This window comes from Neoarius graeffei, chromosome 23, assembly GCF_027579695.1.
Source record: "Neoarius graeffei isolate fNeoGra1 chromosome 23, fNeoGra1.pri, whole genome shotgun sequence".
Lineage (NCBI taxonomy): Eukaryota > Metazoa > Chordata > Actinopteri > Siluriformes > Ariidae > Neoarius > Neoarius graeffei.
In genome coordinates this window covers 59,631,383-59,659,373 of record NC_083591.1, presented here as the reverse complement: position 1 = coordinate 59,659,373, position 27,991 = coordinate 59,631,383, and the positions used below count along the sequence as shown (strand labels likewise).

Here is a 27,991-nt window from a genome sequence, read left to right as displayed (position 1 = left end):
ATTTAAATCATGCCACGCCTTTGCCCACTTGCTCAGCTGGGTCTTTGCTGGACTCCCACTTGTAGAACGCTTCCTCCTTAATCACGTCCTCATCGTACAGCGTGTCGAAGAACATCCTCAGCAAATCTGGGAGACAGAGAGAAAACGAGAGCACAGTGTTACCTCACACCATTCCAAACTGCTCACATGAGAACTGCTGTGATTGAAAATGCATCATGAACAGTTTCTGGCCAATCAGAATCCGGAACTGTACTCACTTGCCGGTTGCTCCAGTCGCACCATGAGAGCCTGGAGAGCGTAAAGCGCCTGCAGCTCCTTCTGCTCGTCCACCAGGTACTTCTGCAGCAGCTTGGCCCTCTGGGTAATCTGGTCCACGTCCACCTTATACGGGTTCTCGCCTGCGATTGGCCACGAAACATTACACAATTATTCTGAGCCGTGGATAAAGACTTTAAAACTGACCACGATTAAAACAGACGGTGCTCACAGATGATGGCCGCTTGGCACACGGAGGTCATCAGCACTCGGACGAACGAGCTGGAGGTCATCTGCTGCTCATCGAGATTCGCCTGGAACCAATTATAATAAAGAGCAAACCTCATTTCAGCTTCTGATACGATTTAATTAGCGTTTCCAATTACCAGTTAATTGCATACTGACTGTTCAAATGCCACCATCTAAAAGTACACTAGCATGCTAATTAGCCATCTTTAAAACGTGCTAGCGGAATACAGCATCAGTCATCATGTACAGATGAAACTACTGGGTGGGGCAGTCGAGGAACTGAGGAACCGCCCCCAAAAACCTCAAAGGAAAATCCTTATATTTTAACGAGGACTGAAACACAGCCAGAACTCCCAGTTTACCTCCACCCAGTCGTGGATCCTCTGGTTGTTGGCTTTGTCCAACATCAGTCGCTCGAGGCTCTTGCTCAGCTCCTCAGCGCTCAGCTCCTTCTTACTCGGCTTCTCAGACTCCTCCCCCAGCGTAAACTCCACTTTCTACAAACACAACACACACACGTGAGTCCGTCTGTCCAATCTGAATCGGATTCTTTTGACTCGTGTTCACACTGAATCGCCAAACAACAAATGCTGCCTGAGGAGCGAGTACAGCTGAAAGGGTCCTCAAACAGAACAAACCCTTCATTCACTGGTCAGAAATACTGCGTGTGTGCGTGGGGGTGGGGGTTTGCACACCAAGAAATTACCACGGGGGGGGATTTCTAGAGAACACGGCTGCAGCGCTAAACACCACACCCACTGTACATCATCCAGAGTTTATTCTTCCTTCTCATTGATCAAATCTCCAGAAAAACACACGGCATTTCTGCAGCGCTCCAGCGCCATGCGGCAGCTTACAGCTAGCACAAAAAAAAAAAAAAAGAGAACGCCACACTGTGACCCGCTTGATTCACTTTGACTCGATTTAGAGTCCAATCACTTTCCCCAGTTGAGTCACGCTTCAGTGTGACTGTGTGTGGGCAAGAACGAACACACACACACACACACACACCATCTGGATATAAACGCATACTCCGTACCTGTTCTGTCACAAACTTGTTGACGTCCTCATCCTCGGGCAGGAAGTCCTTCCAGTTGAGTCTGGCGTCAATCCACAGGGCGCCAACTTTTTTGTGACTCTAAACATGAAACGAGGACAAAAATAACATTTACACTTCAAACACGCCTCACATGCGACCTTATTTTATACACAGTGTGGAGTCAGTAGTAAAACTGCACTAATAAACAGCACTGAGACGATCAGAGGTCACGTCTTTACTTTATTCTAAATAATAAAGGACACGAAAATGTGTTTATCAGTCAAGTGTTCAGATATAATTTCAGATCAGTTTGGACTTTTATATACGAGAGAGAGAGAGAGAGAGAGAGAGAGAGAGAGACGCACCAGTCCTTTACAGAGCAGGTTGAGGATGTGAACCAGCAGCACAGCAGCTTTTCCAAACGGCAGCAACGGCTTCGCCACCTCCCTACACACACACACACACACACACACACACACACACACACACGTTTACTACCTGGAAAGATTATATTTCACTCTTAAAACTAAGCTGCGTATGAAAACACAGCAGTGTCCTGACTTTAGCAAATAAACAGGTGAAAAGCCCAGAGCAGGCGGCACGGTGGCACACAGCTCACCTGAAGAGCGGCCCCATGGGGATTCCTCCATCCTGCAGCATGGGTGTGATGATTTCCGCCAGATACAGCCAGATGTGAGGAATATCGATGGCCATATCATCGGCCACCTCCAGAATCTCCCGGAGCCTGAAGGGACACACACACACACACACACACACACACAGATGCTTTTTACTCTGTGCACGTGTCTGTAAACACTCAAACGCAGTGTAACGAGTGTTAATGAGGTGGGATTAATGCGCAGTGATTAATCAATACGTGAGCTATAATTAACTCATCAGTGAAGTCACCGAGTTCAGGATCAGCGCTCTGAATGAAGTGAAGCAGAAATCTGAACAGGAAGGAAGTCATTTTTAAGGCTCAGGTGCGCGCTGTCCAGCGGAACGGCTTTATAGGCCGATTCTCTGAACTCTCGCTCATAAAGCGGTGATGCGTCGGAGCCACAGAGACGCGCGTGATCTGCTGTAACGTCACGTTTGGGTAAAAACGGAGGCCGAGTGCGCCTCAGTTCCTCAACACCATCAGCGATCATCAGCGGCCCAGACACGTGGCACAAAACTGAGGTCATCGGAGCAGGGTCACGCTTTTGTGGGCTGGACCACACGGAGACAGAAGAGATATCGCGATAAAGATTTTACGATCCTTGGTGATATTTTGAAAAAGTGCATCATTTAGAACGTGTTTGAAAATGATGATGAACTCCGAGTGCAAACAGAGATGTTCACATTTTGTCCTCAAATTTGGTAAACTGGTTATTTATTTTTTCCTCCCGTGATTTTATATTTAATCCTTTTCCGTGTTCAGTAATTTAACAGCTACAAAAATAAATAAAGATATTTATAAAAGACAACGCTACTGTTTCGCGAGCGTAGCACATTAGCAAACTGATACATTGTGAGATATCGTTATATCGTCCACTCCTACGAGTAATAATTAAAGTAAAACGCCAGACTCTCGCGCTCGTCAGCGGCGTTTGAGGAACACTCACCCTCTGTAGTACTGCTCAGGAGGTAAAATGGCGGCGCTGATTAATTTGTGCAGCAGAAGGCCCATGTGCTCTCGGGCGATGGTGCTGCGCTCGAGCGTCGACTCCACGGCGTTACGCACAAACACAAAGAGCACAGACGCGCTGTTCAGCTCCTGCACACACTGTACTGCCTCCTACAGGAGAGAGAGAGAGAATGTCTCACACTCCTCCACTTAAACTGAGTGCTGTATAGAATTTTGTCTGCGCTATGAACCTTCAGGTCGTTGATGTGCAGGTACTCCTCGATGATGGCGGTGGATTTCTTCTCCAGCTGCTCCTCGCTCAGGGCGGGTTTGCTTGGAGCCGGCAGTGGCGTCGAAGCCGTTTCACGCTTCGCTAAAATAAACAAATAAATAAAAGTTCCATTATGCGTGCAATAACTAACTGGATTTTATTTATTTACATTTTATTTTACATTAATGTGCCTTTATGACTCACATGACTATAAATCATTTATAATAATTTATGACATCATCCCCACCTTATTTTAATTAGACTGAAATAACTAATGATCCAGAGCAACTAAAGAAAAAGAATCTTATTTTCTCAACTTATTGAAACCTAAAAATTTTACATCTTCTACATTTATTTAAAACTAATTTGTCCACAACGTTTTTAAAAACGAGTTAAAATCACATTTTTATAAAACATGCTACAGAATTACGATGATTATAATACATAGGGCCAAATTACTCAATTCTGATTGGTCAATCAAGGAGGGCTTTATTTCCTTAACATGGGGCTGTATTTCTGAAATGCTATTGGCTAGTTCGTTGCTTGGTTACAATTACAAATATTAGCAAATTTTGTCAACAAAATGTCTGACTCTGCCGACTCAGCAATGCCGCGTTTCGCTATATTTGGTGAAGAAATGATAAACCAATTGAAAGTTGTAAGCGAAAATGAAAATACCAAAAAATGTACAAATTTTTGGCTTTCTGTGTTTAAGAAATGGGCCGCAGAAAGACAAATAAATGACTCTCTATTGGCGTATGAATGCTGTGAGTTAGACAACGTGCTATTGCAGTTTTATGCAGAAGTGAGGAAAGAAAATGGGGAAAACTACGAACCAGACTCTCTTAAAGTAATGCAGGCAGCATTGGATCGGCATCTGAAACAAGAGAAATATCCGGGATCAATCCTGAAAGATGTTACTTTTCAAGAATCACGAAAAGTCTTCGAGGGAAAAGCGAGAGATTTGCGAAAACAATGAATGCTTTAGAAACCGATTCAAATGTGCAAGATAGTCTCGCGCCCTGATTAATTCAGAAAACGTGAATGACAAATGTTGTGAACTTGAATGGCTTCCGAAGTATGAATTTGGCCCGATATATTATAAACAAGTAATTGTATGGTTCCTCGTAAAATTAAGGATTAATTTCACTAGTGATTTTGAAGTTTTGAAATTGCCCGAGTCACTTTTCAAAACTTCGAAATCACTCGTGAAATTAATCTTTAACTTTACTCAGCCCCATACAATTACCTATACTAATTACTGCTTAATTAATACATTTAATGACGAAAATATTAATACCAACTCTACATATGCTAATTAGCGATGCTGTTAAAGGTCAGTTTTAGCAGCACAGTACAGGTTCTACAGCAGGCGCCACCATGTGGCTGGAAGAAGGAACTGCAGTAAAGCCTGATGTTTTATCAGGAATCAGTTTGTATTAAATTGTTGAGAGTAATTATAAAATTAGAGTGTGTAACCTTGATAAAGATGATAATCTACAGCATTTATGATCAACAGTAGGTGGTGTAAAAGCCCTGTGGTTACCTGCGGTCTCTCGGCTGGCGGTTCGGTCTCGGCTCCTGCATTCCCTCTCGTCCGTCATGCTGGAGACACGGCGCACATCTCCGCCTCGAGACCGGTCCTCGCTCTCCCTGCTGAAACTACGCTTAGTTACGGGGACACGCGTCCTGTCCAGCCCCCGGTCTCGGTCCTCGCGGCTGTCCCGGCGGTCCAATCGATCAAAGCGTTCCCGGTCTCGCTCGCTGCGGTCTCGACTCGAGCTGCTCCTGTACGCGCGCGCGCACAAAAAAGGTGTTCAAATCAAAATCACAGAAGTTAAAAATTAAACTGTGAATATTAGATGAAACTCGTTGCTCCTCAGATCCTCAGTTCCATCAGGGTTTAATCAGTGGCCCAGACACGTGGCACAAAACTGAGATCATCATCAGAGCAGAGGCCAAATTAACCTCAAATGTTATTTTTTCCTTCTACAGCACGATAACACACACACACACACACACACACACACACACACACACACACACACACACACACACACACACACACACACACTCCAGTGAGCAGAGCTGAAGTAGTACGTGTTAAAACTAACATGGAGTCTGACTGCAGCTAAGCATCAAGATCTATGATGAAAGTTTATCCCCAGGAGTGAGGCTAGAATTCTTTAAACCTGTGTGAAGTTTAGGAAACCAGAGACCAAAGTTTGCACACCCCCTCAGGAGCATCTCAGCACGTTACAACACACTAAACACACTTTTGCCCACTTGCCTTTGAGGAACTCTGCGCTCAGAGTCCAGTGAGGATGTGGATGAAGGTCCTGACTGCTGAAGAGCTGAGAAGCGGTTCAGGGTGCTCGTCGTCGGCCTTCCTGTATCTTTAAAAAGAAAAATAAGAAGAAGTTAGCACGCTGGACTGCGGAATGTTAAAGTTACACAATAAATAAACAAGCAGTCGTGTTGATTCAAGAGCTGCAAAAATAAAAGCTCACAAGCACACATCAAATAAAAGATCAAATCGAAGCTGGACCTTGTTCGGTGCTCGTTTTGACTCCAGATCCACCGCTGCTCCCTTTACCCCAACTGCCCCATGATCCCTTTCCTCCAGGAGCAAGCAGCTGATTGTTGAAATCCAAAGCACCAGGCTGTGGGAGTAAAATAAATAGAGGATGGTGTTTTAAACATCGCAAACCAACTGCACTCTTCGGTCCGTCAACGGTTTTTGGGGTCCAAGCAGAGAACCGGCTGGAACCTCATTCCGCTTGTTCTGATTTTATTATTCATTCTTTTCCTTCCCTAAAAGTGTTTGCACGGCAAAACCTGCATGTTGGAGCCAAACTTGGCAGCCACGTGCTCGGCTCAGCCGCTCCTCAGGTTAGAAAAATTACCCTGATTGGCCACATGGTGGCGCTGTAACTGGAGCCATTTGGCCTGAAGTCAAAATCCTTCAGATAAACAACTGGAACAAAATGAAGTGCCAAAAATCATGAATCCGAAATCCAGAGATTTCTGTACGTCTTATGAACACACAAGCCAATGTTTGTTTATTTAAATCGCAGCATGTACTGTAGATATTCTTTTACGATTAATTAACTCTGGGAAAAACTCGTCCAATCAAACACTCTCGAACCCTCATGCCCCGCCCCTACACAAACTTCAGGTAAAGTGCTGGTTAACGTTAAACGTGGGCCATTAATGTCGTTGAGGTTCTCATAAAGAACGTGATCATCGTCTCTGACACAATTAGTCTTCAGTTTTAATTAAAATCTCCACATTTCAGTTTCTCTAAAGCTCGCAGTAAATTGAGATGGTTTTGTTTTTCAGTGCTCAGGCGTTCAGTACCTTGGTGATCTTGCTGAGGCGGGACGTGTCGATGGGCCGGTTCTTGGTGGTGATCGGTACCGTGTTCCAGCCCTCGTCCTGAGGCTGATTCAGTCTGCCTCCTCTTCCTCGACTCGAGTCTTTCTTGGACAAAAGCTGCTGCTGCACTTTAATCTGCTCCCTGTGTTCCTCCAGTTCTGCCTCTTTATGGATCTGGTCAATGGTTTTGGGGCCCTGGTCACCTCGCCGGGGAACCCAGTTATTCTGTACACACGGAAAAGACGAGGAGGATCAGAGGCAGGACAGCAGCGACAGCAGCACGAGGACCAGACGGCAACAGAACGCAAACGTTTTTAGGATTTAAAGAGAAAAGATTCCATTCCTACAGCTCGGAGTATTAATCCAAACCGGATACTGAAGTACGGCCACGATCCAAAAACATTACGATCAAATCTCTTTATAGGCAAACAGTTACAATTCCAAAACCTCTTTCCAAACTTCTCCATCCATCACAGAATCAAACTCATGCTCTTCTCTCTTTTTACCCCACAAGTTTAAAATAATTAATACGTTGAAATTATTTAATGCATATCATATAGAAAATAAAAGGTCTTATATTACAGAGGACATTCAGGACAAATTAAAGCAAAAAAAGGGTGGAACCCTGTAGACGAGGTTAAATAAAGAAAATGAAACTTTACTCTTCTCAGGTCCAACACGTCCTGCAGCATGAAGCGAATCCTCGATGATGTTTTTCTCTCTTTTATTATTTTCTCCATTTGGTGGAAATACAGGTCCACACGGGGCTACAACACACACACACACACACACACACACACACACACACACACACACACACACACACACACTTAATACACACTACAGAAATGACAAAGCTTATACAAGAGCAGGAACTTCTACAACTTCAACACTTAACATGACTGAAAAACATTAGGCACAGTGTGTGGTGTTTTTTTTTTTACCTTAGCCTTCTCGAAGTCCAGGTCCTTGCCGATGGTGGACAGGAGCCTGCAGAGGCACTCGAGACTCTCCTCGTCGTGGTTCTTCAGCAGCTTGACTATGCAGTCGTGCATGATCGGCTCCGTCAGCATCTTCAGCTTAAACAGCTCTCCGATGAACTTGATGTTGCCGAGGGAACGGCGGCGGGCCTGGTCCTTCGCTTCCTCCAGCTCCTCGTTCAACCGCTGCCGAACTTCCTCCTGCAGGAAAACGTCAGCGCTCAGTTATGGTACACTAATGACGATATGAGCGCAACTGTCCATACTGGTGTCATAAAGTTAGTCACCCTGTTACAACATGAACCAACACAAAAACATCATCTCTGCTTGAGTGCATTAGAAACTTCAAATAACAAAATGGTCACAATACACAAAACTCCAAACAAACAGTGACTGTAGAGAAATAATCATATATTTTCAAATAACCACAAATAATGTGCACGTGTGTGTGCAAGAGAGAGAATGTCAAGTAGGCATGGGGATAGCTGCACAGATGCCTTGATCGCCATCCAAAATATGGTTAATTAATTCCTCGATAATCTGAAGTGTATGTCTGTGAAGATTCTCAGTCATCCAGGTCATAGTGACTGTGGGTGGTAAAAGAGAGCAACTGGACTTGCTTGAAGATTCTAACATTGTCATTCCCTACATTTCTGGTCTATCTGAGAAACTCCGGAGGATCTTCTACAAACACAACATTCCGGTACATTTCAGACCCAGTAACACCCTGAAGCAGAAACTGGTCCACCCTAAGGACAGAATACCCAGACACAAACAGGACAACGTAGTGTATGCAATTCAGTGCAGTGAGCAATGCACGGACTCATATATTGGGGAAACAAAACAACCGCTTCACAGGCGCATGGCTCAACACAGGAGAGCCAGTTCCTCAGGCCAGGACTCTGCTGTCTATCTTCATCTTAACAACAAAGGACACTCATTTCAGGATTGCAACGTACGCATTTTAGCCAGAGAGGATCGTTGGTATGAGCGAGGAGTTAAAGAAGCCATTTTTGTCAACCTGGAACGGCCATCACTGAACAGAGGTGGGGAGACATCATTTATCAGCCACCTACAATGCAGTCCTTGGCACACTTCCCAGACAACTGAATGCACACCAAAACCCAGCTGTTTTCAGTGACTCACAGGAGGACAGAGAGAATCAGCATTCCATTGATCACCTTAACGGGCAATCCATTGATTACCCTAACGACTCTTGAGGCCATTCATATCCAGCCCCCAGTGACCCACACCAACAGGATGACTCAATGACACCTTAGATGTAGTCTGGCTAACGCGACTTCAAAGCTCTGCAAGCATTTGGTCTGGCCAAGATATTAAGCCCAACCGTTTCCCAAAGTGCGTGGTTGACCCGCCTCCCTGAAATGCCTCAGTTTGCTACTGGTCGAAGCCAGAAAAGGCTGTGACGAAGCTTAAACCAATCACATCACTCTTTCCTCTGACGTATGTGACGCGACGGAAACTGCTTGAGTAACAGGAAGAAGATAAATACCTCCAGGGCTGCTCTTTGCTCCGTTTTCAATGAGAACTAGGGTTAGGGTTAGGCTAACCCTAACCCTAAACAATCTATGGCTTCCGGTCGCAGTTCTACTACGTCACTGCCTTGAACATGCCTCTACCCAGGGCCGTTGGAGATGCTCAAAGTTGATTGGCTCCCGATTTTTCGGGAGCTTGGAAGAGCTGGAGATAGCTTGCCTGGCCAGACTAAGCTCGCAACAGGCCCTCGTGTTGCGTCACGCTTAGGATGGGCGGGCCCAGGCTACCTTAGATGAGCTTTTCATCCATGAGAGGATAAATACCTGATGCTCCCTACTAGTCAGACAGAACTGAAGAAGCCTTTCGGATGAGAGGTGAAACGTCTTCAAGAATCTTCAAGCAAGTCCAGTTGCTCTCTTTTACCATCCACAATCCGAAGTGTAAGGCGGTTCGCCTGTTTGCAATGGATTTTAGTAAGGCCTTTGACACTGTTAAACATGATTTGTTGTTGGTAAACCTAAAGCAGCTCAGCCTCAATCCATATATTGTTAACTGGTATTTAAGCTTTTTGGAAGGTAGACAGCAGAGAATTGTTTACAATGATTTTGTGGGGAAATGGAAAGACGTTAATAAGGGGACCACACAGGGTAGCGTTAGTGGCCCGCATTTGTTCACAATTTTTCTCAATTATCTGGAGATTAGCATAGATAATAAGCCTGTATTGTTTAAATATGCAGACGATACCAGTATTGTATCACCTGTGTGGAAAGGTAGAGACAATTCTGAGGCCTTTGTGAATCAGTTTAAGGAGTGGTCTAGTTATAATAATATGTCTAGCAACCCGAATAAGTGTAAGGAATTGATTTTTCGGAAGAGAGGTTGTACAGAGGAATTCCCAATGGTATCAGGTATACCGCAGACCAGTGAGCTTTCCATCTTGGGTGTAACGTTTCAAGATAATAGTAGATTTGATATTCATATTCATGAAAAGCTTGTTAAGGCCAACAAGTGCCTTTTTATCTTAAGATCATTACGTAAGGAAGGATATAATCAGTTAGAAATTGATCACCTTTTCACTAGTATCGTCCTTCCCAAAATCACTTATGGCCTTCCTATTTATGGCGCGTCCGATGATGAATTAACAACTGTACAATGTTTCTTGGACAGATGCTATAAACATGAATATACATCAAGAGCTTTTAATGTGCATGAATTATTAGAAAGGCAGGACAAGAGAATTTTTAAGAAAGTAATGTATTTAAGCCAACACCCTCTAAGGGAATTGATGCCAAAGAAAAAGAGAATAAAGTACAATTGTAGAAAGAACTCCAGCTGCTGCCCAAAAGTTAACACTGATCGTTTTAAGAAGTCTTATATAAATCATGTAATTTTTAGATATGATCTTGCACTATTAGATTAATTTTCTTTCAATTTTATTATTTGATATATAGTACATTGTATTCATTTTTTTATTGTAGTTATATTATATTTTGTAACATAAGATATGTATATTTTATCTTGTGATGAAATAATAAAGTGTGTAGCACCTCTGTAGCAGCGTCCAGCTCCTTCTGCTTCTGCTCGAAGATCTCGTCGTCATCCTTGTCCTTCTCGAACTCCTTCTGGCAGCGATTCAGCAGCAGTTTGTGGAAACTCACAGTGGCTCCCGGTTTATCTGAGATGGGCACTTTCAGCTGGAAAATTGAAAAACACACACATGCTTTAAAAAAGGAAAACTAGTAAGTAACAGTCTAGCCGTGTTTAATGCTCAAGTCAGACTTATTCAGCTTCATAACAAATTTCTTTTCCAAAAAAATTCTGATTTTTTTTTTTTTTGTAAAGTCACATTTCAGTGTAAACAAAGCTTAAACACTTCAGATCCTCAGTCCCATCAGAGGCACAAAACTCATTGGACACCCACCCTTATTCTTTTTTATATTTGTATATGTAAATATTTTATTTAATTTATCTAGAAGTTTTCTCTATTTTATATTCTCTGTTTATCCTGTAATGATGCTGCTGGAATTTTAATTTCCCTGAGGGAACCCTCCCAAAGGGATCAATAAAATTTTATCTAATCTAATCTAATCTAATCTAATCTATTAGGCAGCGCAACACCATCAGCCCCTGTGGTCGTGTCCCAAACTTAATTATACTCTCAAACCAAGAACATCAAACATCCATCACCAAGGGAGTAGGTTTGTGATCAAAGCTTTTTCACACATCAATAATCATAAAATTTCCTCAACAATCAGTGATTTATTTGTAATTTTTAAATTAACACTGACTGCTGCAGTGCAAGCACACAACCACACAGACAGTGTCATATCAGGAAGAGCCACTAGGTGGAGCGCTATCACATGTCAGAGGTGTGATGGCGATTAATTACATGTCCAGGATGTGTTCTGGGGGTGGCACGGTGGTGTAGTGGTTAGCGCTGTCGCCTCACAGCAAGAAGGTCCTGGGTTCGAGCCCCGTGGCCGGCGAGGGCCTTTCTGTGTGGAGTTTGCATGTTCTCCCCGTGTCCGCGTGGGTTTCCTCCGGGTGCTCCGGTTTCCCCCACAGTCCAAAGACATGCAGGTTAGGTTAACTGGTGACTCTAAATTGAGCGTAGGTGTGAATGTGAGTGTGAATGGTTGTCTGTGTCTATGTGTCAGCCCTGTGATGACCTGGCGACTTGTACAGGGTGTACCCCGCCTTTCACCCGTAGTCAGCTGGGATAGGCTCCAGCTTGCCTGCGACCCTGGAGAACAGGATAAAGCGGCTACGGATAATGAGATGAGATGAGATGGGATGGGATGTGTTCTGTCTCCCCCCTGTGGTCTCTTCAAGCTATTACATAGCTGCCAACATTCCGAAATTGTAAATAGTAATACAAGGTTGGGTACTGAGTCTTGGTGGGGGGTCAGGGGGGCAAAGCCCCCCCGCCGCCAAAGCTTTCTAGCAAAACTACCCTGAAAAATTACACTAAAACAAAATAGTTTGACAAAATTTATTCTACAAACTAAACTATCATCTTACATTAATTTGCAAAGTTCTTTTCAACAATGTATGAAAATAGTCAGTGAATCAGGCAAAAACTTCCAACAATGCAATTGGCACATATAACTTTTGACAAAGTACACATTAGAGAAATAGACTAGAGCTTACTCAGTCAACAGTTGATGTTATTGCACCACATAAACTTGGCAATATCTAACACCATTCATTCATTAGTCACAAACAAAAATGAATTAAGAATATATTACATCAATGAAAGTTGATACAAAAAAAATTATGAACTTTGTCAGCACAAAACGCGTAGTGATCGCCCTTACTTGACTTAGAAATGAAGGGAAACTCCTCTCAGTACGAGTCCTTGAAGCGCTGGCCCTTCCCCTTAGCCATGCTTTCTTTAGAGATTAGTACTACGCTACATCTTCATAACAAAAGCTTGAAATGCCATGCTTTGTTCAGAAACTTCGTGAACAAAGGCCAGACGATAGCGTGCCATGGATGATCTAATAGCATCATTGATTGGCTGAGAGAACAAGCAATAGCCAATGAAATTTGGCGTAGTATCTGCCGCTTGGAACGAAGCGGTGTTTTATCAAATACGAATCCCACCGGTGATAGACTTTGAAAATGACCCATGAAAATTGGCAAAATCGTATTTTATTGTAGTAAATTTGTATTTTCATAATGAAAACGACAAATCGTAATAAATATGATTTATTCGTAGTAGTTGGCAGCTATGCTATTACACCAAACAGTCTAACAGACGACAATGTCAAACAGCTAACAAACACAAACTATCCATTTAAATGTAATCTTAAGCCAAAAGAACAGATATATCGATGTTTTATGATGACATTCTTACTAGTGACGAAAAAACTAACCGTGCTGTTTTGTGTGGAGCATTATATTCACTGTTGTAGATCTTACAGAGTTCCTAAGGTTGTCATAATCAGGGGTGGCAATGGGGTTAAGCTCCCTCTGTCATTAAATGCTCCCAATGGCATGCGTCTCAAAAAGCCTCTGACACCCAAAGTCCAACTCCTGACCTTCAAGTGGCGGACCTGTTTTCACAGACAAGGAGAAGGGGTGAAAGGCAGGTTACTGGCACCTTAAAACCAGTTGCTTCAGGCAGACAGAGCTTGTTAGTCTAGGAGGGCAGTCTATCTAGGGGAAGGAAACCTGCCTCCAAACCTCTGCTACCTTGCAGCCATAGCCACACATAGAAAATGCTATGGAAATAAATCCAGACAGAAAATCCGGAGTGGAGATCTGAAGGCAGTTGACTGTCATTTTTTACTTCCTTCCAGCAACTCATGCAGCCTAGCTGGCCCCAATCATAATGCCTTGCATTCCATTGGACCTTGCTGGTGTGGATGAGGGGGGGCCTTGATGACTGGGCAACACTAGACCTCCATACACACTGCCCAGACCTGCACTGTGGAGAGGTCACTCCAGTCTCACGATTGGTGAGAGCACAACACAGAAGACAGTAGTACAGGTTATAAGTCCGTGCTTGATTGGTGTAAGAGCCAGACGCCATGGGTTGTCTTTGACGGTAGGAGGGATGATCGTGTCAAATTGGTTAAATACCACCCACCTCAAGTTGGGCAGCCCCCAGTCAGTAAGGTGTCAATCCGTCACAATCTGCCTGTTTTAGTGGGTGCCTGGAGCTTAGAACCTCTCGTTCAACAAGCGGATCATAAAACAATGCACCAGGCAAAAATCAGAAGAAAACAAAGACTCCAGCACTTTGTATTGCAAGCTGGAATGTGCACACAATGTGTACTGGACTGTTAGATGACCTCCAACAAATAGACGAGGCCCTCAAAACCACAGTGATTGACCTGCAAGATTGCAGGGATCCCTGAGGGAGAAAAACTATACTTTCTTATGGCAAAGAAAAAGTGCAGAGGAAAAGCAGGGAACATGGTGTTGATTTTGCCATTAGAAACACCTTGCTCCTCATGATTGAACTTCCAATGGGTGGCATTGAGATAATCCTCACCCTATGCCTCTTTACACAGGAGGGTGTCACAAACATTGTTTGTATTTATGCACCAATGCTAACAGCCACACTTGAAGTCAAAGACCAGTTGTATGAACATCTAGACAGTGCCATCAAAAGAATCTCAGCAATTGAGCATATCTTTCTTCTGGGTGATTTCAATGCAAGGGTGGGTGCAGACCACAACTGTTGGCCAAAAGTGTTAGGTCACCATGGCATAGGGAAAATGAATGAGAATGGCCAGAGGCTCTTGGAGCTGTGCTGTTATCATGACCTATGTGTAACGAACAACTATTTCCAGAACAAGGCATGCCATAAAGCATCTTGGAGACACCTTAGGTCGAACCATTGGCACCAGCTGGACTTGATCATTACCAGACGTGAGTCTCTAAACAATGTCTGCAACACCAAAGCATTCAAACAGTGCTGACTGCGACACTGACCACTCTCTGATTATCTTGAAGGCAAAGTTTAAGCTAAAGAAACCCCACCATTCCAAGAAGAAATGTCAGCCGAAAATTAACATCAGCAGGACTGCTTTCCCAGACAAAAAATCTGGAGTTCATAGAATGACTTAAGGAGTCTTTGACCAGTGACCAGTCGTTTAGCATGGAAGATAGATGGAAGTCTCTTCTGAACACTTTCCATAACACTGCAGTCAAAACATATGGCAATATAGAGCAAAAGAATACTGACTGGTTTGAAGCTAACATCTCGGAGTTAGAACCTGTCACTGATACCAAGTGTAGTATACTGATTAATTACTAGTGTGACCTGAGTCAGCAAAACCTTCAAGCACTGAAAGCTGCTTGCAGCAAGGCCCAGCAAACTGCAAGTTGCTGTGCAAACATCTACTGGCTTCATCTTGCAGATAACATCCAGCATGCTTCAGACTCTGGTAACACCAGGATCATGTATGAGGGTATCAAGCAAGCAAAAGGCAAAACAACTAAGAAGACTGCACTCCTGAAAGCTAAAATAGGGGAGGTGATTACTGGCAGAAACAAACAAATTCCCACTGCATTCCCACCACAGAAGCGGTCGAATCAGTTAGGAAATGACTTCTTCAAGACAGCACCTTACCGGACAGAACAAACCTCACCACAGACCACATTTGCTCTCTGCTTGACCTCTGCCTGACCACTACCTATTTCCAGTTCAACGAATGTTTCTACAGACAGAAGCATGGATGCCCCATGGGCTCATCGGTGGCCACTATAGTGGCCAATCTATACATGGAGGGAATGTAAAACAAAGCCTTGACCACTTTTTCAGGAGTTGCTCCCAGCCACTGGTTCAGGTTTGTGGATGATACCTGGGTAAAAATCAAAACCCATGAGGTGGAAACCCTCATAGAGCACATCAATGCAGTGGATATCAACATCAAGTTCACCTGAGAGGACATCAGTGGAAACAACCTAGCCTTTTTGGACTGCAGCGTGCACACTGAACAAGACAGAAGCCTGAGCATCGAGGTTTACCAGAAACCTACACACACAGACCAGTACCTACTGTTTGACTCTCACCATCCACTGGGACACAAATTGGGGGTCATTAGGACCTTACATCACAGGGCTCAGAATGTTCCTACAATGGTAGAGGGAAAAGAGAAGGAGCAAAAACACATCAAGGAAGCACTTCAGAAGTGCAGGTATCCCAACTGGGCTTTCGTCAAGACCAGAAAAAGAAACAATTGACAGGGAGGTAAACAGCAACAAATGCAAGAAAACTGTCATTCCCTACATTTCTGGACTATCTGAGAAACTCAGGAGGATCTTTTACAAACACAACATCCCTGTACACTTCAGACCCAGTTGACACTCTGAGGCAGAAACTGGTCCGCCCTGAGGACACAATACCCAGACGCAAACAGGACAATGTAGTGTATGCAATTCAATGCAGTGAGGAATGCATGGACCTGTATTTTGGGGAAACAAAACAACTGCTTCACAGGCACATGGCTCAACACAGGAGAGCCAGTTCCTCAGGCCAGGACTCTGCAGTCTATCTTCATCCTCATAACAAACGACACTAGTTTCAGGACTGCAATGTACGCATTTTAGCCAGAGAAAACCAGTGGTTTGAAAGAGGAGTAAAAGAAGTAATCTTTGTCAACCTGGAATGACCATCACTGAACAGAGGAGGTCATCTGAGGTGGTGTTTACATTAGACCGTATCCGTATCGTTGTTGTTGCGGATGCACTGTCCGTTCACATTAAAACGCCGGGAAACGACTCCACAGGTGGAACAGTTTGAATCCGCCAGGGCCCACGTATTCAACCCAGTACGTATCTGATCCGGTGCTGTGTAAACATTGAGGAACGAGGATACGCAGTGCTGAGCTCTAGCTGACGTCGTCATTGGACAACGTCACTGTGACATCCACCTTCCTGATTCGCTGGCGTTGGTCATGCCACGTTGGTCATGTGACGTGACTGCTGAAAAACCTTCTCCTCTTTAGTCCCAATGACACGGCGTCCCTGATTTCCATAAAGAGCTTCAAATTTTGATTCTTATGCTCTCACACTCTCTCTCTCTCTCTCTCTCTCGCTCTCTCTCTCTCTCTCTCCTCTCTCTCACACTCTCTTGCTCACTCTCTCTCTCTCACTCGCTCACTCAATCTCTCACACACTTTGTGCTTGCAAGTGGTGAGTGACTTGCGCATGCCCGATATGCACTGGGATCATGTGACGTGCCGTCTAATTAGTCATGTGATTAGCGTATCCGTGTATTGGCGTTGCTGTGTGCACGGGGAATGGTTTTGTTGCGGGCACAGAAATTTTGTGTGTGTACGCGAATCGTTTTAAAAACGTTAATCTGATGATCCGCTGATTCGAAATAATGTAAACAGGGCCTGAGACACCACTCATCAGCCGTCTACAATGCAGTCCTTGGCACACTTCCCAGAAAATTGAACACACATCCACACCAAGGTGGGGTTTACATTAGACCGTATCAGCGGATCATCAGATTAACGTTTTTAAAAACGATTAGCGTGCACACAGCAATGCCAATACACGATTCGCGTGCACACAGCAACGCCAATACACGGATACGCTAATCACATGACTAATTCGGCACGCAAGTTGAAATGTGTCAGTGCGGCTCATCGCTTCCTCCTCAGCGGGTGCGCTCCAAATCACTCCGCCCTGAACAGCGAGTGCCCTCTGGAGGGTGCGCACTCCGGCCCTGAGCAGCTCACAGAGTGCGCGAGTGAAGCGCACGAGCAGTGATTCGGGACTTAGCCGCTGTGCGCAAGTCACTTACCACTTGCAAGTGGAAGGATGGCAAGCCTAAAGACAATCATAACTACACAATGGGCAGTATTTGCATCAGTATTTGCAGTATTTTCATACTTTTATACTCTTTAATGAAAGGTGATACAAGGCGGAAGTCCGCGCCGTTTTTCAGCAGTCGCGTCACATGACCAACGCCAGCGAATCAGGAAGGTGGATGTCACAGTGACGTTGTCCAATGACGACGCCAGCTAGAGCTCAGCACAGCGTATCCGCGTATTCTCAATGTTTACACAGCACCGGACCAGACACGATCTGGATTGAATACGTGGACCCTGGCGGATTCCCGTTTCCCGGCGTTTCCAGGCATTTTAATGTAAACGGACAGTGCATCTGCGAAGAAAACGAGACAGATACGGTCTAATGTAAACTTGGCCCAAGACTCAGCTGACTTCAATGACTCACATGATGGCAGAGAGAGAGAGAGAGAGAGAGAGAGAGACCCAACAACCCACAGATCATCCTAACGGCTAGGCTGCTAACACCATTCACACCTGGCCTCCAGTGACCCTAACAACCTACAGGATGTCTGAGAGGGTCAACGACCATGTGACCTCAATGACTCTCCTTAGGGTTGCTTTTGGTCCACTAGAGGATAAACACCTGGAACTCCCCACTAGTCAGACAGAACTGAAGAAGCCTTTTGGATGAGAGGTGAAAAATCTTCAAGGATTTCAAGCAAGTCCAGTTGCCTTCTTAAGCATCTACAGAGTGTTGCTTGACTTCTCATTCAGACACTCATCATAGGGTGTCCATTTACACACTAGAAGTGATGGAAGGCTATTTAACTTGGCTAGATTGAGGGCCAAGACAAAAGTGCACAGAGTGCTTATTAGAGAAATGTTATTTGCTGACAACACAGCCCCGACCTCACACATGGAAGAGGGTATTCAAGTCCTGATCAACCAGTTTGCCCATGCCTGCAAGGAGTTTGGGCTAACTATCAGTATCAAGAAGACCAATGTCATGGGCCATGATGTCTCTGCACCACCATCAATCAAAATTGACATTGAAGTGCTTGAAGTCACCGATCACTTCACTTATCTGGGCTCCATCATCATCAACAATCTGTCTCTTGACAGAGAAATCAACAAACGCATTGTGAAAGCCGCAGAGAGTGTCAGTGGTTCCTTGGTGTCAATGGTTAGCTCCGTGACTGAGCAAGAGAGTGTGGGAAAACAACCAGCTAACCTTAAACACCAAACTCAAAGTTTATCAGGTGTGCATTCTAAGTACCCTGCTTTATGGCAGCGAAGCCTGGACTACTTATTCCAGACAGGAGAACCGCCTGGAAAGCTTTCACCTTTATTGCCTACAGTAGATCCTTGTCATTACATGGTGAGACAAAGTCACCAAAACTGCCGTGCTGCAGCAAGTCGGTTCCCAGAGCATGCATTTCCTTCTTTGCTAGCACCACCTACGTTTGCTGAGGCACTTGTACCGTATGCAGGACAGTCATATTCCAAAGGACATCATATACGGAGAGCTGGCCACAGGATACCACCCAGTAGGCTGCCCAGCACTGCACTTCAAAGATGTCTGTAAGTGTGACATGAAACTTACAGGAATCAACCCAGACAACTGGGAACTACTTGCTGACGACTCAGATGCTGGCAGCACGTCATCTATGAAGGTCTCAAAGGGGGCAAGGAAAAGCTTAACCAACAGTCAGAGGAAAAAGGACAACACAGGAAGCAGAGACAGCAAAGTCAGGTCCCCAGTCCACACTCCAAGTTCACCTGGAACTTGTGTGGAAAAGATTGTCACGCAAGGATTGGACTGCTGAGTCACTCCAGATGCTGCTCTCAACAGGACTGACTACTACCATGGTGCTACCACTATATGGTGAGATAGAAGTATGCCTACTAGATCTTACAGGTAGAATTTTCGAGAAGAAATTAGCAATGCCTGTGTGTGCATAGAATAGAGTGTAGGTTTGGATGTGATTAAAAGAGTACATAAAACATTAAAGAAACCTTAAATCAAGAAGTTCATAGCGAGAGCGACTGAGTGAGGCGACTCACCCCCATAAGGCAGCGGCACATGTTGGCGTAAGCGACGGAGAAGTTGGGTTCGGAAATGGCTTTTTCGAATATCAGGTCGATGACTCCTTTGAGTCTTTCCTCGGTGTCAATGGTTAGCTCCGTGACCTGCTTCATGAGCTGCTGGAACATCTGCGGTGTCAGTTTGTTCAGGACGCTGCGCACTCTCCGGAACAGCTCCCGAGTTTTGACCGCTTCGGGGTCATCATCATCAGCGCGAGACTTCTTCACCGCTGGCTTCCAGGCTTTCTCAGCCTTGTTCAGCTGCACGTCATCGTTCAGAGACACGCTGGCGGTGATTTTGCGTGGCTCTTTGTGCTGACCCGGCTGAGACCGCCGCGGCCCTGGGGGCTGAGAGACGCCAGAAATGAGATGTCTTTCAATTAAATAAATAAAATAAACAAGCAAAATAACAAGAATCATAATCCACAGCACAACTGCAGCTATTTAAACAAAATGGTGACAAACTCTTTCAGTTTTACACACTGAACCAAAGTCAGTGTAAATAAAAGAAGCACAGCTACTCTTACACTCCAGAGAGTTAACAACACTAACAGGTGTTTAAAAAGTTCCTCTGAGACACTTACAGGTCCTCGTCCTCCTAAAAGTGGAGCTCTGCCCAGATTAGCGAATGAAGGCGTGAAATCTGGCCCACAGTTCATCAGGCGGCTCGGGTCCAACGGCCGCAGCGGCGTTTTATTAGCCTGAAGAGCGAAAGAGAGAAAAAAAGATGAGGACTGGAAGGAAGAGAATTGATAAAAATAAACACAAACAAACAGCAGTTAAATATCGTCCTGGCACTTCACACCGAGTCCAACACTGCGCTCCTACAGAGCATTCCGCCACAAACACAGGTCACGCCTACCTTGTCCAGAACAACGTCAGTGATGTGCGGAAGACCCTCGGGTTTGTGCATGCTCACACTGATGAACTGGAAGCGCAGGAGGAATTCCCGATCGTACTGCTTCTTCTCCTCTGGATTAATGGGCTTCCAGTGCTCTAAAAACAGGAAGTGGAGAAAAAAATCAGTCATATCTCTCTGTCTTTCATGCTCTCTTCAGACTGCCATCTGTAGTTCTGGTTAACATTAATATAAAAAGTACCCTTCACTCTAAAGACACTTTATAAATAATTAAAACGAGATGAATAAATACATAATTAGCAATAAAATTAATAAACATTTAACTATTTTAAACATGCTGGAGGGGAAACGACGGCTCACCTTGCATAGTCGTCTCCTCAGCAGGAGCGGGCTCTTCCTCCACTCTCCCCTCCTCTTCTTCCTCTTCCTCCACTCTCCCCTCCTCTTCTTCCTCTTCCTCCACTCTCCCCTCCTCTTCCACTCTCCTCTCATCTTCCTCCTCTTCCTCCACTCTCCCCTCCTCTTCTTCCTCCAAATCCTCCTCTTCCTCCACTCTCCTCTCATCTTCCTCCTCTTCCTCCACTCTCCTCTCATCTTCCTCTTCTTCCTCCAAATCCTCCTCTTCCTCCACTCTCCTCTCATCTTCCTCCTCTTCCTCCACTCTCCCCTCCTCTTCCTCTTCTTCCTCCAAATCCTCCTCTTCCTCCACTCTCCTCTCATCTTCCTCCTCTTCCTCCACTCTCCCCTCCTCTTCCTCTTCTTCCTCCAAATCCTTCTCTTCCTCCACTCTCCCCTCATCTTCCTCCTCTTCCTCCACTCTCCCCTCTTCTTCCTCCACTCGCTCCTCCTCTTCCTCCACTCGCTCCTCCTCTTCCTCCACTCTCCCCTCCTCTTCCTCCACTCGCTCCTCCTCTTCCTCCACTCTTCCCTCCTCTTCCTCCACTCTCCCCTCTTCTTCCTCCACTCTCCCCTCCTCTTTCTCCACTCGCTCCTCCTCTTCCTCCACTCTCCCCTCATCTTCCTCCTCTTCCTCCACTCCCCCCTCCTCTTCCTCTTCTTCCTCCAAATCCTCCTCTTCCTCCACTCTCCCCTCATCTTCCTCCTCTTCCTCCACTCTACCCTCTTCTTCCTCCACTCTACCCTCCTCTTCCTCCACTCTCCCCTCCTCTTCCTCCTCTTCCTCCATTCTCCCCTCCTCTTCCTCCACTCTCCCCTCATCTTCCTCCTCTTTCTCCACTCTCCCCTCCTCTTTTTCCTCCACTCTCCCCTCCTCTTCTTCCTCCACTCTCTCCTCCTCTTCTTCCTCCACTCTCTCCTCCTCTTCTTCCTCCACTCTCCCCTCGTCTTCCGCCTCTTCCTCCACTCTCCCCACCTCTTCCTCCACTCTCCCCTCCTCTTCCTCCTCTTCTGCAGATGTTTTTGCATCAATTTCCCGAACCTCAGCTGCTTCAGGCTCAGCGATCAGCTCTGGTTCTGCCTCGAGTTTCTCATCCTGCAGCTCTTCAAGTTCCTGAGGCAGACCGTTGACCACCGGGATGATCTCAGGCTCAGAAATGGGCGTGGCCGTTGGGGTGAGCTCGACATCGTGAGAGTCCGTCTCCCCGTTGGTTGCTGCTGCAGGGGACGTGTCCTCCTCGGCAGGCACAACAATACAGGCGGAGTCAGAGAGTGGCGTGTCGATGCATGGCTCGGTCTCCTTTTCTGGCTCAGCATTTTCAACGTGAACACAGGACTGTTCAGCAGGGGCGGAGTTAGGCTCCTCCTCTTCCTCCTCCACCTCCTTTTGGGGTGTGGTTTCAGGAAGCACAGGGGTGTCCACACAGTCACTCGTTGTGGGCTCTGTGGGGAGAGCTGTAGGAGCAGGTGATGAGGATGGAGAGGGGGTGGAAACAGCGTCTTCGCTTTGTCCTGGAGGCACTGGAACCGCCGGGGCAGCGAGGATATCCGGGACGGACTTAGGCTCGGGGGTAGGATCTGAACAAGGCGGAGTGGGCGAGGCACGAGCCGCAGGGCTCAAGGACTTCACATGATCATCTGAACAACACACACGAGGAGAAAGTCTGGATTACAGGAGCTGGATTAAAGCAATCCAGAGGAAGAATTAAATAAGAGCAGGAATTTATTCTTAAAGCGTTAAAGGCGTGTTTACCGAATCGGATGACCGGAGCAACAGCTGCAGGAGTCACATTTTCACCGTTTGTCTGGGCAGAACTGCTGACTTCGACACCTACAGACTGATGAGAGAACATTTGGGGAGGAATCGTCACTCTTCTACTACAAGATTCTGGTTTAATACAAACCTGAAGAGCTGCATTTTCCAGGACAAATCAAACTCACCAAAGCATCACAAAGTGCACAACTGTCACATGACATTTTACAGATCAAATTTAAATAAAAATGGAACAGATTTAACATCCAAATAAACTTCATCCTGCAAGGTTTAAACACCAACCGCTCCAGGATGGATGAACTGTATTAAACGATCGATAGCCAGGTTTAAATACGATACCAAATTCACATTTTCACTTTCAAAAACGATTTGGAGGCGGAGCTACGCAGGAGTCCAGTTTGAGCATAGCAGCCATGGGTGCCAATACTTTAGGCTTTCTGTAAGAAGAAATGCCCGAGTGCAAGCTGAATGTGGATTAAAATCTAATCTTACCTGAGGAGGTGTGGGCGTAGACGTGGTCCTTCCTCCAGACATGATCTCTTCCGTGATGTCACGTCCTCCCTGATTCGGGTCCCGTATTCTAATCTGGAGGACATTTTAACGTTTTATTAGCATTCATAAATAATCCAGGATCACAACACTGGAATTAAAGCATGAAGTTTAGATTACAAAATACAACTGGTCCCCTCCCCTTTAACCCCGCCCCTTATTTGAAGGAGAACAAATACTTTTTGTATTACAAGTATTAAAGTCACTCTTAAGAGGGAGAATAAAAAATATATACAGTATTTTTTTTTCAAATTACGAGAGAGAGTGAAAAGAAGAATAAATGACCGACTTATTAAAAATTATTCTTTGGCACTTGCACACTTTACCCTTTTTCATTTTTTATCCACACTGAAGTAGATATTTCCTTCTTTAATTATGGCTATCTAAATGTATATAATTATTTAATTAAATAACACTTAAATTGTGGCGGCACAGTGGTGTAGTGGTTAGCGCTGTCGCCTCACAGCAAGAAGGTCCGGGTTCGAGCCCCGTGGCCGGCGAGGGCCTTTCTGTGTGGAGTTTGCATGTTCTCCCCGTGTCCGCGTGGGTTTCCTCCGGGTGCTCCGGTTTCCCCCACAGTCCAAAGACATGCAGGTTAGGTTAACTGGTGACTCTAAATTGAGCGTAGGTGTGAATGTGAGTGTGAATGGTTGTCTGTGTCTATGTGTCAGCCCTGTGATGACCTGGCGACTTGTCCAGGGTGAACCCCGCCTTTCGCCCGTAGTCAGCTGGGATAGGCTCCAGTCCGTGACCCTGTAGGACAGGATAAGTGGCTACAGATAATGGATGGATAACACTTAAATTCATTACCTGTTTGCGCTCCCTTTTGTGCTGTTGGGGCGGGACTTGCTGCTGAGGAGGTGGAGCCTGTTGCTGCTGGGCGGGGTTCATCATCACAGGTGCGGTGGGCACTGAAGGTTGGTACTGAGCTTGAGCAGGATAATACGCTCCAGCTGGAAAAGGGAGAAAGAAAAAAAAAACATCCCGGATCAGAAACACGACAGTTTTGTTCCATTTCCCCCAAAATCTCTCAGTGCCATTTTAAATAAACAAGATTTACACAGGTTCAGCTTCAATCCAAGTCCACAATGCAGGGTTGCTCATTTGCTTTTCAAAATCAGTTTGGGGGCACAATTTTTAATTTTTTTTTAATTAGTAGAGAAGTTTGTTTCCACCTGCATCATGGATTCAACCACATGCAAGTGGCGAAGTTGAACGATTCAACTCAATTCAGTGAAAATCAGTCGGGGGTGAAAGAGAACGTGTAGCCAGTTGTACCAGTGAAGTGAAACCGGAACGCAGCCTGTGTAGTAAAAATCGCAGGACTTTCCCATGAGAGCGGCGCTTTATTCCTCAGTGATTTCAGAACAATTACAATTCTTTATTTATTAAAGGAATTATTATTATTTTTTCCAGGAAACGAGTTAGTTCCTGTTGTCCCTCATGTTATAGCAGCTATAAACAGTCGTTCCCTCACCAGTCTCTCTCTGCTGTCTTGGAGGGGAAGGAACCCAATAAACCCCGTTTGGATAAAGAAGTGGAAGCTCCTCCATCCTCAAGATGTCAGAAAACTTAGTTCCAGCTTTACCTCCGACACTGGAGACTCCATCCACAAACCTAACAAACATCTCCCTACTTTAAGAAAACTTCACAACACCAACAATTATTTAACTCTGTTTTATCTGTGGAGATTCTGTGGTACACGTCCCTGTGAATGAGCTGTGACTGTCGAAACGATAAACTACTGGAACTAATGCATTAATATAAACCTGCACTACTGTCAAAGAGAATTAAAAAACACCTTGTGATCAACCACAGTACAGAACTCTATGGTCTAGAACCAGAATCAGAATCAGAATCGAGTTGATTGCTGAGTATGTTCTCACACAAGAAATTTGCTTTGGTGGTTGGTGCTTGAACAGTTAAGATAAAATAATTTAAAAATAGACAAAAGTTTTTTAAAAAGGCATTTAAATCAAACGACCATGAGTACAATAAAAACAGAACCTTTAGAATCCAGACATTTTTAACTTTAGCTTTTTAAAATACAAAGTTATTCTCCAACAAAATTCCAATCAATCAATTAGCTAATTTATTTATTCATTCTAGCAGTAACAACTGAATTACAAGAAACGTCAGCAAAACACAAACAATATGACATACAAAAATACACATCAATAATCAATAACAATGAATTATTACATATTATAAATACAATAAATCAGAAAATTCAACTCAGGTGATACTAATTTACTTTATATCTTAGTATCATCTTATGCCCTAACCAGTAAGCCCTTTTGGTGGTGGTTGGTAATAAAATCATTAAAGCGCTTGGTTCTAACCACCAACTTCATCTACCCTAAAGTTCCCTGACCTCAGATTATAAGGTTTTGATGGAATTCTGAAGGGGAAATAAGGCACTTTATGAGAGGGACCCCACTGCACTTCTTCATCAACTTAATCCATAATTCCTCACGTCCTTCACTGAGAGGAGGTCATTTAGAAAACTGTAAGGCTTCTTTTTAACTTGAACCTGGGAAAATAATATATAAAACTTTCTTTTGAACTGAACCAATAAAGTCAGAAAGATAATCAGATAAGGTAGCCCAGACCACTGGGGATGCAAATTCAAGATTAAAACGATTAGAACTATGGAAATGTGTGAAATGACGTTTCCAATTCCATCACTGATTGTCATAACCTAACAAAAAATTGCTGATTAATCAGTAAATCTCATCTCATTATCACTAGCCACTTTATCCTGTTCTACAGGGTCACGGACTGGAGCCTATCCCAGCTGACTACGGGGCGAAAGGCGGGGTTCACCCTGGACAAGTCGCCAGGTCATCACAGGGCTGACACATAGACACAGACAACCATTCACACTCACATTCACACCTACGCTCAATTTAGAGTCACCAGTTAACCTAACCTGCATGTCTTTGGACTGTGGGGGAAACCGGAGCACCCGGAGGAAACCCACGCGGACACGGGGAGAACATGCAAACTCCACACAGAAAGGCCCTCGCCGGCCACGGGGCTCGAACCCGGACCTTCTTGCTGTGAGGCGACAGCGCTAACCACTACACCACCGTGCCGCCCTAATCAATAAATTAATAATTAAATATCAGGTCACAATCCAATTAATCAGCTCATTAAGAGGGAGGAGCGGCTGCAGGACCAGCGTCTGGGTCGAAATCCACAAACAAACATCATCTTAACAGTTCAGAAGAAAATTGTTTTTCCCCAAATATGGAATTACTAACAATTTCTGAGAGATGTGAAGTGTGTGTGTGTGTAAAATGTGTTGGTACCTGTTGATATACTAGTAAAGCGCGAGGCCCTGGTGCAAACTGGAGGACAGCAGAGGAGAGAAAGAGATCAAAGGTGGAGAAACAGGAGAGACTCGAGTCCCTCGCTCCAGTAACAGACTGAAGACGTCCTTGCAATGACTCCGATTTACATGGGAGTCTCTACCCCCCAACACTAATGAGGTCTGAAAGCACATGAACATTGAACACCAGCTCATTAAACATGATTTTATCTTCATAAAGACAGACGTGTAATTTCTGAGGAAATGAACATTCTGGGCGGCATGGTGGTGTAGTGGTTAGCACTGTTGCCTCACAGCAAGAAGGTCCGGGTTCGAGCCCTGTGGGTCAGCCCTGTGATGACCTGGCGACTTGTCCAGGGTGAACCCCGCCTTTCTCCCGTAGTCAGCTGGGATAGGATCCAGCTCGCCTGCGACCCTGTAGAACAGGATAAAGCGGCTACAGATAATGGATGGATGGATGAACGTTCTGGGTTAAACAGTGGAATTGTAAACTGGGTGCCAATATTTTATGAGACGTCATATCAACTTTTCCTGATTGTTATCTGTTACGAGGTTTTTGTGCATCTATTCTTTACCACAAACATTTCATTGTCCTTGAAATTGTTCAGTTTCTCATTCATGGCTGTTTAAGCAGAGAGTCTGATCGAGTGTGTGTTTATGATCGAGTGTGCGTTTATGATTGTGTGTGCGTGCGTTTTGTAAATTTCACCATCATTTTATTTTAAAGTCAGTTCTCAGTAACGGTGCGTTCGGGTGGAAAAACACACAGTGTGTGTGTTTAAGTTTCCGATATCGGCCTCGTGTTCATCAATGATTAATCACTAAAGTAAATTTCTTCCCTCAAGATTTAACCTCGACTGAGATTTCTCTCTGATAACCAAGAGATTAGACAGAAAAACAGGGGGGAAAACCCGACCTCCAAAACCCAATAAAACACAGCAACAGATTTAATTCAACAAAACTCAAATCCCAGAATGTCACCTTCAAGGTTCAAACAGTCCCAAATTATTCACATTCGCCACAAAGCCCAGGGAACTCTGCCCTGGATTAACACACACACACACACACACACACTGCACTAGCTGGCCTGGATCTGTAGGCTTTACGGAGTGCACATGTGTAGTGAGCTGGCATCCATTTGGGATTTAACCACAGAAACTTTACACTCAGCGCCCATATGGCCCTCAGCAGACTCTCCTGAACATTTCACACAGAGAAATTAATGCTGTTTTCTGCAGTTCTCTAATCAGCTGATCCCTCGACACGTCAAATCCCACAGATACAAATCAAGAGCTTCAGTTAATGTTCACAATGTTCAAACATCAGAACGGGAAACATTGTGATCTTAAAGTGTGATTTTCTTTCACTGTGGTATGGGTGTTGGTTTGAGCCAGATGGACTGGTTTGAGTATTTCAGAAACTGCTGATCTCCTGGGGTTTTCACACACAACAGTCTCT

General features: G+C 44.8%; 1 protein-coding gene and 2 non-coding genes across 3 annotated transcripts; all 3 read right to left on the bottom strand.

The window, feature by feature from the left end:
- Positions 1–7: 7 nt before the first annotated feature.
- On the bottom strand, positions 8–24,752 carry LOC132871341 (eukaryotic translation initiation factor 4 gamma 1-like). The gene is made up of 24 exons (XM_060905453.1): positions 24,677–24,752; positions 24,010–24,152; positions 23,143–23,235; positions 22,630–22,714; positions 21,790–22,514; positions 20,484–20,615; positions 20,206–20,322; positions 19,601–19,969; positions 10,826–10,972; positions 7,746–7,982; positions 7,464–7,568; positions 6,784–7,026; positions 5,972–6,086; positions 5,714–5,819; positions 4,970–5,211; positions 3,404–3,525; positions 3,151–3,323; positions 2,163–2,288; positions 1,909–1,990; positions 1,544–1,642; positions 867–1,001; positions 488–569; positions 258–398; positions 8–126 (listed from the first exon to the last, which is right to left on the bottom strand). Exons 1-24 carry the CDS (start codon positions 24,750–24,752, stop codon positions 8–10), a joined length of 4,014 nt encoding a protein of 1,337 aa, XP_060761436.1.
- On the bottom strand, positions 2,663–2,738 carry LOC132872007 (small nucleolar RNA SNORD66). The gene has a single exon (XR_009651372.1). It is a non-coding gene; the product is annotated as a small nucleolar RNA SNORD66 (small nucleolar RNA).
- LOC132872005 (small nucleolar RNA SNORD66) lies at positions 5,299–5,375 on the bottom strand. Its single transcript, XR_009651370.1, has one exon. It is a non-coding gene; the product is annotated as a small nucleolar RNA SNORD66 (small nucleolar RNA).
- Positions 24,753–27,991: the final 3,239 nt, after the last annotated feature.

Bases quoted from the DNA above. Each gene is read 5' to 3' on its own strand.
- LOC132871341 (XM_060905453.1), bottom strand. From the start codon at position 24,752: ATGGAGGAGCTTCCACTTCTTTATCCAAACGGGGTTTATTGGGTTCCT. The intron at 22,515-22,629 runs GTAAACACGCCT...TGTGTTGTTCAG, and splicing joins TGCTCCGGTCATCCGATTCG to ATGATCATGTGAAGTCCTTG. The intron at 7,027-7,463 runs GTAAAGTTTCAT...CCGTGTGTACAG, and splicing joins ACGTGTTGGACCTGAGAAGA to AATAACTGGGTTCCCCGGCG.